The 12,295-nt window shown below is 41.8% G+C and overlaps 1 protein-coding gene across 1 annotated transcript in view; it reads right to left on the bottom strand.

Moving 5' to 3' along the window:
• Nucleotides 1–12,295, bottom strand: part of LOC138824799 (Fanconi anemia group D2 protein-like) — a 76,100-nt gene that overhangs the window by 10,546 nt on the left and 53,259 nt on the right. Inside the window, exons 33-36 of the mRNA XM_070019089.1 lie at nt 7,635–7,745; nt 4,089–4,219; nt 2,485–2,578; nt 1,808–1,930 (exon numbers count right to left, since the gene is read on the bottom strand). Coding sequence (XP_069875190.1) covers nt 1,808–1,930; nt 2,485–2,578; nt 4,089–4,219; nt 7,635–7,745 — 459 coding nt within the window. The remainder of the gene's footprint in view (nt 1–1,807; nt 1,931–2,484; nt 2,579–4,088; nt 4,220–7,634; nt 7,746–12,295) is intronic.

Here is a 12,295-nt window from a genome sequence, read left to right as displayed (position 1 = left end):
CAAAGTCTATGAGACTCTTATCTCCAATTAACTACTAAAAAGCAAGAAGTGGGCTAGGCACCAGTGGTTCATGCCTGAAATCCTAGCTACTCAGGAGGCTGAGATCTGAGGACTGCGGTTCAAAGCCAGCTCAGGCAGGAAAGTCTGTGATCCTCTTATGTCCAATAAACAAATCACCAGAAAACTGGAAGAGGTAATGTGGGCTCCAGTGGTAGAGAACTGGCCTTGAGCTGAAGAGCTGAGGGTCAATGCCCAGGCCCAGAGTTCAAGCCCTACAACAGGAAAAAAAAAACAACAAAAAACAAAAGCAGGAAGTGGGGCTATGACTCAAATGATAGAGTGCTAGTCTTGAGCTTTAAAAAAACGCTCAGGGAAAGTATTCAGGCCCTGAGTTCAAGCCCCAGGACTTGCAAAAAAAAATAAAGTGGACAAATAAGCATGCATATCCACATGACGATGCACTGCCTAGAAAGAACTTCCTAGGAAGAATCCAAGGGACTGAAATAAATGCTTTCCCCTCTGAATGTCCTTCACTGGGGTGTGCTGGCAAAGGGAACAGAAAGGATTCAGAAAGGAGCCCAAGAAGATGATGTCTGAAAAAAATGAGTTAACTTTATGAAAGGAGGTGACGGTCTGATGGAATAGAAAGAGTAGAAGATGTAAGTTTGCATCCTGGTTCCATATTTATTATTGCCTACATACACTTGAAAATTCTCTTTGTGTCCTTTATTTTCCTTAACAATAAATTCAGGGTAATGATACTGATCTCACAAAATTACTAAAAGATCAAATGAGAAAATATTTGTTAGAAAAGATTTTTGAAGGTGCTGTTTAAACTGGAAAGACTAAACTGGGTGTGGTGGCACATAACTGCAATTTAAGCATTTGGGTGCTAAGGATCAAGATTCCAGGCCACCTTGGGTTAGGCGGCTAGAGTCTATCTTAAAAAATAATCCCCACAAAACTGGGAAGACTTTTTGAGATTAAGAAAACTATGACTGTTAACAGCCATAACAGATCAAAATATGCATGATTAGCTATATAATGGCTTTGTCCTTTGTTTTTTTTATTTGTGGTACTGAGGATTGAACTCAGGCCTACCCTTGTGTGCTACCACACTGAGCCACATAATCTAGCCCCAGGTGTGAAGGATGGATGTGCAGGTAGAAGGTCAGTGCCTTCCCTTGGATTCTCAGTGAGCATCTGTATCAGAACTAGATGAAGAAGGGGCTGGGAAGGTGGCTCAGTGGGAGCGTGCTTGCCTTGCATGCATGAGGCCCTGGGTTCGATTCCTCAGCACCACCACATGAGGAGAAAAGGCCGGAAGTGGCACTGTGGCTCAAGTGGTAAAGCGCTAGCCTTGAGCTGAAGAGCTGAGGGACAGCACCCAGGCCCAGAGTTCAGGCCCCACAACCGGACCCCCCCAAAAAAAAAATAAATTAAAAAAAACCTCTGAAGGAGAATGTAGAGGAATATTTCTTGGGCTGGGAAGGTGGCTCAGTGGTAGAACACTTGCCTTGCATGCATGAGGCCCTGGGTTCGATTCCCCAGCACCACCTAAGCAAGAAGGAAAAAAGCCCGAAGTGGTACTGTGGCTCAAGTGGTAGAGTGCCAGCCTTGAGCTGAAGAGCTGAGGGACAGCGCCCAGGCCCAGAGTTCAGGCCCATGACCGGACCCCCAAAACAAACAAACAAACAAACAAACAAAACAAAACAAAACAAAGAACTAGATGAAGAGAAGGATGGCTATCAGGCCACTACATACATGTGATTATATGCTAGGAAGGAGCAGGTGAGCACTCACTTACCGGGTCAGTGAAGGGAATGTGGAAGAAGATGCACCTTTCGGCGAGTTGATCAGTTCTGGAACTCCAATACCAGCAATCTCTTCTATGGCCTTCAGGACACTGTCTGTGTGCTCTAGATAAATGCTACACAGGGAATCATTTAAAGGAGAATGAACATGTTACAGAATTCCTAATCCAATTTTTCTTTTTTGAGACGTTGCCAGTTACCAAGCTTTGAGCACTTCTGGTATTTACTTTTATGTAGCTTTTTTTTTTTCCAGGGCTGAGGACCAAACCCAGGGACTTGCGCGCGCCGCTTTCCGCTGGGCTAAACCCCTAGCCCCTGGTATTTACTTTTAATAATGAAGGTTTTAAATACTTATCAGGGGTTAAGTAAACAAAGCAAGTCTCAATTAGAAATACAATTAGACAACTTGGAAGTTGTGAACATGTCTTAGTTACCACTTATTTGACTACTGAACAGTAAGAAAGTAGCAGGGGGCAGAAAGCACAACTGGAGGATCTGCAGATCTGCACATTCCTATGTGAATTTATTTTAAACTGAAACCTACTGCACTACTTTCAAGTTTGACCTAACAAAGGTCATTAGTCACTCATGGACCACATGAGGGACTGCTGCAGGAGCAAAATGAAAACAAGACCATGTGATGCTCACTGGAATAAAGCAAACATCTCACCAAAGCACATCATGGAGCTGGTCATTAAAGCCAGAGCTCTTCTCTTCCTCCCCATGTGGCCAAACCCGACACAGGAACTGTTTGGCCATGGAAGCTGTTGAAAAACAAGACAAAGGCATCTCACTCACATATCAATAGGGGTACTGTAAATAATGTGAAATGACCAGATAACCGAACTATTGCCTTTCAGGGAAGATTTTTTTTTTAGGCAAAAGGATTGTTACTTTAAATTTACTAAGAAGTTCTTAGTCTAACAAGCAGGGTTTTTTTTTTCTGTTTTGTTTTGTTTGGTTTTTTTTTTTTGTCGGTCGTGGGGCTTGAATCTGGGCTTGGGCACTGTCCTGTGCTCTTCAGCTCAAGGTGAGCGCTCTACTGCTTGGGCCACAGCGCCACTTCTGGTTTTCTAGTGGTTTATTGGAGATAAGAATATTATGGATTTACTGCCCGGGCTGGCTTTGAACTGCAATCCTCAGATCTCAGCCTCCTGTGAGGCTAGGATGACAGGCATGAGCCACCATCGCCTGGCTTAATAAGCAGTTTTTAAAAAGTGGACACAACTTTGTTGCCTTGTATGTCTCTCCCCCCTGGTACAACCCCTGCTTTCACTATATATGATGTTGGTATATGTGGAGGGGAAGGGCAAAAATAAATTGTTAAAACAGGGATACAGGAGGACCCATTGCAACAATGAGATATACAAGTCGTTATGTTGAAAAACGAACTTTACAATTTTGGTGGTGGGGGGGAAGGGGAGGCGGGGATGGGAAGGGGAAACAAAGCAGGAAGCTACAATGCTTGATAAGAAATGTGCTCATTATCTTATCCATGTAATTGTAACCCCTCTGTACAGTATTTTCACAATAAAAATATATTAGAAAAAAAAAGTGGACACAAGCCAGGTGCCTGTGGCTCATGCCTGTAATCCTAGCTACTCAGGAGTCTGAGATCTGAGGATCACGGTTCAAAGCCAGCCCAGGCAGGACAGTCTGTGAGACTCTTATCTCCAATAAACCACTAGAAAACAGGAGGTGGCGCTGTGTCTCAAGTGACAGAGCGGTTGCCTTGAGCTGAAGAGCACAGGGAGAGTGCCCAGGCCCAGAGTTCAAGCCCCCCGACCAACCAAAAAAAAAGTGGAGTGCTCCTTCTTCCAGAAATAAACCCATCAGTCTAAGATGCAATGTGTCCTATTCCCTTTAGAAACAACCTGGACAAGTAAACAGACACATAGAAAGGATGATGGTGGCGACTTATGAAAACCTAACAAGGAAATCTGCTGGGGAATAATGTATTTTAGGGGAAGACAGGCAGGGAGTGTGATGGGAGGGGTGAAGTTAACTGGAATACAGTGTAAAGGTGGAGATGTTAACAATAAAATCCCTCCTGTATAACTAATAAGTCAGTTAAAATAAGTAAAAATAAAACAAGTCAGTTGACCTAACTAAAGTCACCCTAAGCAATGTCATAGCTTCTTCTAGGAAAAAAAAAAGCACAAAATTACAGAAATCCCCGGGTTTATAATCATGCAATATTAATCCTATTCCTGACTAAAAAAAGAAAAAGAAAAAAGAATGAGGAAAAAAGAGAGGAAGATCGCGGCCCATCACCAATTTTTAATTTCTTCTGAGCAGGAGCTGTAGATTTCTCCAAAAGGACCATCAAAAGTCTGAGGAGATAAAGACCACACTTGAAATTGGGAATGCTGTGATGGAAATTTTGCAAGTAGTTGAAGCTCTGGCTGTAAAGAGACAAGAAACAAAACACAATAGCATTACATGTACTTAAGACATGGTGAAAACCACAGGAGTACCCTATAAAGGTGTGCCAGCCTAATCAGAATCCTCATTTTCAAGAGATTAAGTATCTTCGGGCACCTTTGTAGAAAACTATATGGAGGAAGCCAGGACAAAAAGATGCCCTAGAATGTTAGACCTGAATAGTCATGTGCACTAAGAAGCCCAAGACCATGCTGATATGTGCAAGGTATGTGCAGAAACAATGAAAATAATGTTTAAAAGCTGAGTTCAGGGAGGCACCTGTGGCTCCCACTAACCTTGCTCGATAGACTGATTGAGGTTTGGGTCCAGGTTAGGGAGAAAGTTCTCAAGACTATCTCCAAAATAAACAGCACAAAACAGTGTGAGGCATGGCATAAGTGGTAGAACACTACCTAGCAAGCATGAGGCCCTGAGTTCAAACCCCAGTAACTCAGTAGGAACAATGTGGAAGGAAATTATCAAACAGGGAAAGTCTACTTGTTCTTTTTTTTTTTTTTGTTGGGCCTGAACTCTGGGCCTGGGCACTGTCCCTCAGCTCTTCAGCTCAAGACTAGCACTCTACCACTTGAGCCACAGTGCCACTTCAGGCTTTTTTTCTGCTTATGTGGTGCTGAGGAATTGAACCCAAGACCTCATGCATGCAAGACAAGCACTCTACCACTGAGCCACCTTCAGTCTACCTGTTCTTGAACAGAGGGACTCTAACTTTCTAGGCAGGTATTTATCACTTAAGCTACACACTCAGCTCTTTAGCTTTTAGCTATTTTTCAAGTAGCATCTCCTACCTATGGTCTCTAGCATAGCTTGAATCACAAGCATGCCCACCAGGCCTAGCTTATGGATGAAGGTGTGGTATCTAGCTAACCATTTGCCCCAGCAGACCTCTAACCTTGATCCTTCCAATCTCCACCTCCTCAGTATGATGAGCTGGGCTTCAACTCAGGACCTGAGTGCAGTCCCTGAAGGTTTGTTTTTTTTGTTTTTGTTTGTTTGTTTTTGCCTAAGGCTAGCACTCTACCACTTGAGCCACAGAGCCACTTCCAGCTTTTTAGTGGTTAACTGGAGATAAGAATCTCACAGACTTTCCTACCTGCAAGCTGCTTTTGAACCATAATCTTCAAATCTCAACCTTCCTGGATGAGAGTCCTGGTGCAATGTTACCTATTTTTCTTCCCTTTTTTTTTCTTTTAAAGGAATGTATCATATATGGTCAGCTTTCAATCCAAGGAAATGATGAACAATAAGGAATTACAATTAGTCCAAATTTGCCATTTAAATAAAACAAGGGGGCTGGGAATATAGCTCATGGTAGAGCACTTGCTTAGTATGCAAAAGGCCTTAGGATCCTTCCTCAGCACTGAAGGAAAAAACAAAACTTGTTCTATAACATCTGACACACAACTACAGAACAATTCAGTGATAAACTTTTGTCTAGCATGTGCAAGGACTTGGAGTAAACCCCCCAGCAATGCAAAATAAATCAGAACACTAGTCATTCTTTCCCTAGAGATGACCCATTTCAGTCCACTCAAAGTGTATATTGCCCTAGAAAACAGTGCCATCACTTTAATAAAACAAAACAGAAGCCAACTCTGATTCAAAGGAAGTCCAAGAAATCAAAGTTCCAACTGGGTGCCAATGGCTCACGCCCATATCCTAGCTACTGAAAAAGCTAATATCTGAGGACTGAGGTTTGAAGCCAGCACAGGAAGGAAAGTCCATGAGACTCTTAACTCCAATTAACTATCAAAAAGCAGAAGTGGAGCCAGACACTGGTGGCTCACACATACAATCCTAGCTACTCAGGAGGCTGAGATCAGAGGATTGTGGTTTAAAGCCAGCCTGGGCAGGAAAGTCTGTGAGACTCTTACCTCTAATTAATCACAGAAAAAGCCAAGTGGTAGAACACTAGCTTTGAGCAAAAGAAGCTCAGGGACTGTCTAGGCCTAGAGTTCAAGCCCCAGTACCAAAAGCAGAAATGGAGCTCAGGTTCAAGTGGTAAAGTGCTTACTGTAGTAAGATGGAATCCCAAAGTTGTTCTGATTTGCATTTCCTTATTGTCAGGGATGTTGAGTCCTCAATGTGTTTCTTGGCCTTCTTACTTTTGCAGTAGTTTTATTTTGAGATTAGTCTTGCTATGTTGTCAAGAACAGTCTTAACTCTGTAATTCTCCTGCCTTAGCCATTCAAGTAGCTGAGATTGTAGATGCACACAACCACTACTGACTAAAGCAGTCTATTTAAAGTAAAGAAAGGAAGAAAGAAGCATCAGTGGCTCACATCTATAATCCTAGTTACTCAGGAGGTTGAGACCTGGAGGATGTAGGTTCAAAGCTAAGGCAGCAAAATAATCAGCTAATCCAGCAAAATGCTACTGGAGGTGTGGCTCAAGTGCCAGCTGTGAGCAAAACAGCCAAGCAAGATCAAGGCCCAGATTTATCTCCATCTTTTTTTCCTAGCCATCAGTCTTTCTCATGGGCAAGTGGAAGAATACTGGCAATCTCTAATACTTAGCTATTATCTACATACCCAGCCCTGTTGGAAGATAGAATAGACCCTTGGATAATTAATAGGTAACTAAGGGCTGGAATGTGGCTTAGTGGTAGAGTGCTTGCCTTGCATGCATGAAACCCTGGGTTTAATACCTCAGTAGCACATAAACAGAAAAAGCCAGAAGTGGCACTATGGTTCATGTGGTAGAGTGCTAGCAAGCTCAGGGAAAGCCAGGAGCTGATGGCTCACACCTGTCATCCTAGCTACTCAGGAGGCTGAGATCTGAGGAATGCGGTTCAAAGCCAGCCTGGGCAGGAAAGGCTGTGAAACTCTTATCTCCAATAAACCACCAGAAAACCAGAAGTGGCACTATAGCTCAAGTAGTAGAGCACTAGCCTTGAGCTGAAGAGCTGAGGGACAGCACTCAGGCCCAGAGTTCAAGCCCTATGACCGACACAAACAAACAAACAAACAAGAAGTTCAGGGACAGAGGCCAAGCCCTGAGTTCAAGCCCCAGGACTGGCAAAAAAAAAAAAAAAAAGTTGATTAAGAGCTAGGTATAGTAGCATACACCTGCAATCTCAGCACGTGGGGGGATGAGGCAGAAAGACTGCAAGTTTGAGGACAGCCTATTCAGTTTGAATCCCTACTTTAACCAAAAATGAAACTTAAGTAGGAGGATAATGTTTTTTATCATCATTACCTAAAAAGGAATAAAACTTATAGGCTGATGTATGCATGAATTTATTCAAGGTTTTTTTTTTAAGGCTTCAAAATTTATCAGAATTCATAAGTGAAACAGTTCACACCGTAAGAAAAACCTGAAAATATAAACTTCCTTCACATTTCTTGGAAACATACTCTAGGCCACAGTGTCACCTACCTGATCAGCTCATCCAACGGATGATCCCGTTCTATCTGCTTCAGCCGGCTAGCAAGGACCTCAAGGCCTGAGTATAGCAAATTACGATTTCCAGTGTGAAAAAATCCACTCCTAAAAGAGAGTCAAGATAAGGTGGTTAAGAGGTCTTCTTGGCTTTGAGATTATTTGGACAGCATTGGAGGCCTCCAGCCTGTACCAGCAGCAAGTTAACAGGTTTGCAGAGAACTGTTAAGTTTCAAGTATCAAATTCAATCATAACTCTAAGTCCAAATGTTCCCAAATAGTCTTTCCTTAAAAATCTAACAGCACTCAGTGTGTTATTTTCTCATTCCCTACATCTCAAGGATGTCAGTCTTCTGCAAAATTTAAGTCAACATACAAAATTGCTACATCAAAATTCTCTATTGGGGGGGCTGGGAAGGTGGCTCAGTGGTAGAGTTGCCTTGCATGCATGAGGCCCTGGGTTCGATTCCTAAGCGCCACATAAGCAGAAAAAGCCAGAAGTGGGGCTGAGACTCAAGTGGTAGAGCACTAGCCTTGAGCTGAAGAGCTGAGGGACAGCACCCAGGCCCAGAGTTCAGGCCCCACAACTGACCAAAAAAGAAAAAAAAAAATTCTCTATGGGTATGTGCTAAAAATAGAAAGTATCCCTTTCTCTACATTAACAAGTCAAGTCTTGTAAGTTCTTCTCAAGCCCAGACCAGCACTTTAGACAAGGACTTTTTCCTTGTCACATGAGTAGTTCATGGCAGTATTTTCTAAATAGGTGTGTGTGTTCCTTTCTAATTCATCTAATACGTCTACCAAAAAGGTTTTTTCTTTCTTTTATTTTTGGTGCTGAACTCAGGGTCTGGGTGCTGTCCCTTTAGCTTTTTCACTCAAGATTGACACTCTACTGTATTGAAAATGAACTATACACCTTGCAGACAGGGCCAGGAGGGAAAAATCGTATGAAAGGAAGGAAGGGGGTAACAATGTCCCAAAAGAAATGTACTCATTATCTGATTTATGAAACGGTAACCCCCGCCTCCGTTTATCACCTTTGTAATAGCAATTTTAAAAATAAATTTTAAAAAAGATTGGCACTATACCACTTACGCCACTTCTCCACTCCCAGCTTTTTGCTGGTTAATTGGAGGTAAGAGTCTCAGGACTTTCCCACCCAGCCAGGCTTCAAATTGTAACCCTCAGATTTCAGCCTTCTGAGTAGCCAGAATTATAGGCATGAGCCACCTGTGCCCCACCAAAAAGATTTTCTTAAAACACAGATTTTATTGTATTATGGCTGGATGGAGAAAACTCTAAAATTGCTTTTCTACACATTCACATTCTTCTGCCCAACCTTCAAGGCCCAGGAAAATTGAACTTCTAGATCATTTCGTCATAAAAACTTTCCAAACCACCAATGGCACCCACCCTTTTCAACAAATCTATTGGGTTGTGTGTGTGTGTGTGTGTGTGCGCGCGCGCGCACATACGCGTGCACACATGCGTCAATCATAGGGCTTAAATTCAGTACTTAACATTCTCACTTATGGGCTGGGAAGGTGGCTCAGTGGTAGAGCACTTGCCTTGCATGCATGAGGCCCTGGGTTCCATTCCTCAGCACCACATAAGTAAAAAAGAAAAAAAAACAGAAGTGGCACTGTGGCTCTAGTGGTAGAGTGCTAGTCTTGAGCTGAAGAGCTGAGGGACAGCACCCAGGCCCAGAGTTCAGGCCCCACGACCGAACCAAAAAAAAACAACAAAAAAAATTCTCACTTAACTCTTACGCTCAACTGGTGCTCTACCATTGGAGCCACAGCTCTACTTTTTACAGTCCTACTACTGCAGGTGAGTGTATCAGTTGTTTCACCTTCTTGCTGACACTTTTAGTTAGCCATGTTAGTGGGTGTGCTACCCTATCTCGTGCATTTCTTTAATAACTATTAATAATAAACATCATTCTATGTGTTTGTTTAATTGTCATCTTTTGTTATCTCCTAGATGAAGTATCTGTTTTCAATGTTGGGTGTCAGTGGCTCACACTTACAATCCTAGATACTCACGAGGCTGAGATCTGAGGATTATAGTGCAATGCCATTCTGAGCAGAAGAGTCTACAAGACTATCTCCAATTAACCAGCACAAAGCTGAAAATGGAGGCATGGCTCAAGTGGCAGAGTGTTAACCTTGAACAAAATATCTGAGCAAGAGTTGTGAGGCCCTGAGCTTAAGCTTCAGTGCCTGTTCATATACATGGACACACATACACACAAACTATCTCTTCCAATCACTCATTCCTTTTAAGTACAAAGGACTCAAAAATGACTAGTTAGAGCTTACAATCTAGTAGGAAAGACAAATAAGTAATCATAGCAAAATGTGGTTTTAATCATGAGAGACTTAACAGAGTAGTGGAAGGGTACTAGGAGTTAAGAAGAGAGAACAGTTTAACTAGTCTATGGGTTAGAGAAAATGCCTGTGAAGAAATGAAATATAAATTCAAATCTCAAGAAATGAAGTGAATCTGAAAAGATCAAGAAGTGTGGAAATTTTGGTGGAAGTATGAGTGTGAATCCTTTCGGCTGAAAGTGAGCTTAGTGACCAAATGAATTCAGTATGGTCCCAGGCAGAGGGAAAGACAATAGGGGAAAGTCAGACAGTAGGGGCCTAAAAAGCTAGACAAGAGTATGAACTTAAGAAAAACCTAGTAGTAATCAGAGGGACAAAAAATGAGACTTAGTCCAGGACAGAGATGTTGGCAAGGTAGAAGCAGTGGAGAGACAGAGACAGGAACAGATGACTAACTGAATGTCACCTAGAAGACAGAATCAGAAGAATTCTGGGATCCCAAGTGGGAAAGGGAAACAGTAGACAGCAGAGAGAAAGTGTCCAGAGCATAGCTCCTGGTTTTTGACTCAGAAAACTGGGGATGCCATTTACTGAGCCATGCAGAGCTGGGGAAAGAGATGATACATTCATTTTGGATGAGGTGTTGATGACACATGTAAGTGGGCACTCAGCAGTCAGCTGGATATAAATACCTATAGCTCAGAAGATAAAATTAAGCATACACTTAAGCTTGGGAAAGCTTGCCCAGCAAACCTGTGTAAAGGGACGGATGTGAGAGGACCTATCTCTGAAGACTAGAAGGATTTAAAAGACACACCTCCTTATTCTTTTTTTTTTTTTTTTTTTTTTTTTCTGAATACAAACATTTTTATTACACAGTGAAGCAGATTATAATCATTTGTCCAAATAACAATTTCAAGATTCCATTTGCTGTTTGATTTTCAAATGGTACTTTTTAAATTTGACTCGAACATGAGTTAATTCCTGAATGTCTGAATTGTAGTTAGAACTGATTAAGATAAATTAACTTTACAAATTAACTTTATTTTTTTTTTTTTTTGGCATTGTTCTCTTTTTTTTTTTTTTTTTTTTTTTTTAATTTTTTTTATTGTAGAGATACTATACAGAGGGTTACAGTTACATGAGTGAGGTAATGAGTACACTTCCACTTCCTCTTGAACATTGTTACCCCCTCCATTGTTTTCCCCCTACCATCCCCTCCCTCCCTCCCTTCCCCAAGGTTCTTTTTTTTTTTTTTTTTTTTTTGATCGTGATTAAGTGATTACTTAATTTCCGGAAATTCACAGTATTGTGGAATAATGATGCTCATTTAAAGTCACAAGTTCATTCTAACTTTCCTGGAGCAAATTGTCTATCACAGTCTGTAATATATAACGGTGCTCATATGTTATATACCATATATGTGATCAGCAGCATGGGGATATTTAGTAGTGGTTCAACCAGATGAGTGGGAGTTCTTTGTTTCTTAAGTCCTGTTAGTTTTGTCATATCACCTAACATTTTGGATTCATCATCCACTTATCAGGGAGACCATGTACTGTTTGTCTCTTCGTTCTTGGCTTACCTCGCTCAACATGATTCCTTCTAGCTCCATCCATTTCCCTGCAAATGCCATTATTTTGTCATTTCTAATGGCTGCATAATATTCCATTGTGTATAGATACCACAATTTTTGGATCCATTCATCTGTGGTGGGGCATCTAGGTTGTTTCCATATCCTAGCTATTGCGAACAGTGCTGCAATAAACATGGAGGTGCACGTGTCCTTGTATATTGGTTCCTGTTGTTCAGGGTAGATGCCTAGAAGTGGTATGACTGGGTCGTAAGGGAGGTCAATCTTTAGCTTTCTAAGGACCCTCCAGACTGCTTTCCAAAGTGGTTGTATGAGTGTACATTCCCACCAGCAGTGTAATAGCGTTCCTCGTTCTCCACATCCCCTCCAGCATTTGTCGTTGGCTGATTTGTGGATGTGGGACATTCTGACTGGGGTAAGGTGGTATCTCAGGGTTGTCTTTATTTGCATTTCCTTCACCACCAGGGATGATGAACATTTCCTCATGTGTTTCTTTGCCATTTTTATTTCTTCATTTGAGAAGTCCCTCTTTAGTTCCCTTGCCCATTTAGTAATTGGTGTGTTGGGTTTGGGAGGGATTAGTTTCTTGAGTTCCCTGTATATACAGGATGTTAACCCCTTGTCTGATATATTGCTGGTAAATATTTTTTCCCAATTAGTTGGTTGTCTTTCTAGCTTGGCTGCGATAGCTTTATCTGTGCAGAAGCTTTTTATTTTAAGGTAGTCCCATTTGT

This window comes from Dipodomys merriami, unplaced genomic scaffold (genome assembly GCF_024711535.1).
Source record: "Dipodomys merriami isolate MVZ:Mamm:240054 unplaced genomic scaffold, mDipMer1.0.p SCAF_13, whole genome shotgun sequence".
Lineage (NCBI taxonomy): Eukaryota > Metazoa > Chordata > Mammalia > Rodentia > Heteromyidae > Dipodomys > Dipodomys merriami.
The sequence above is the reverse complement of the archived record's forward strand: the minus strand, read 5'-3'. Positions and strand labels throughout refer to the sequence as shown.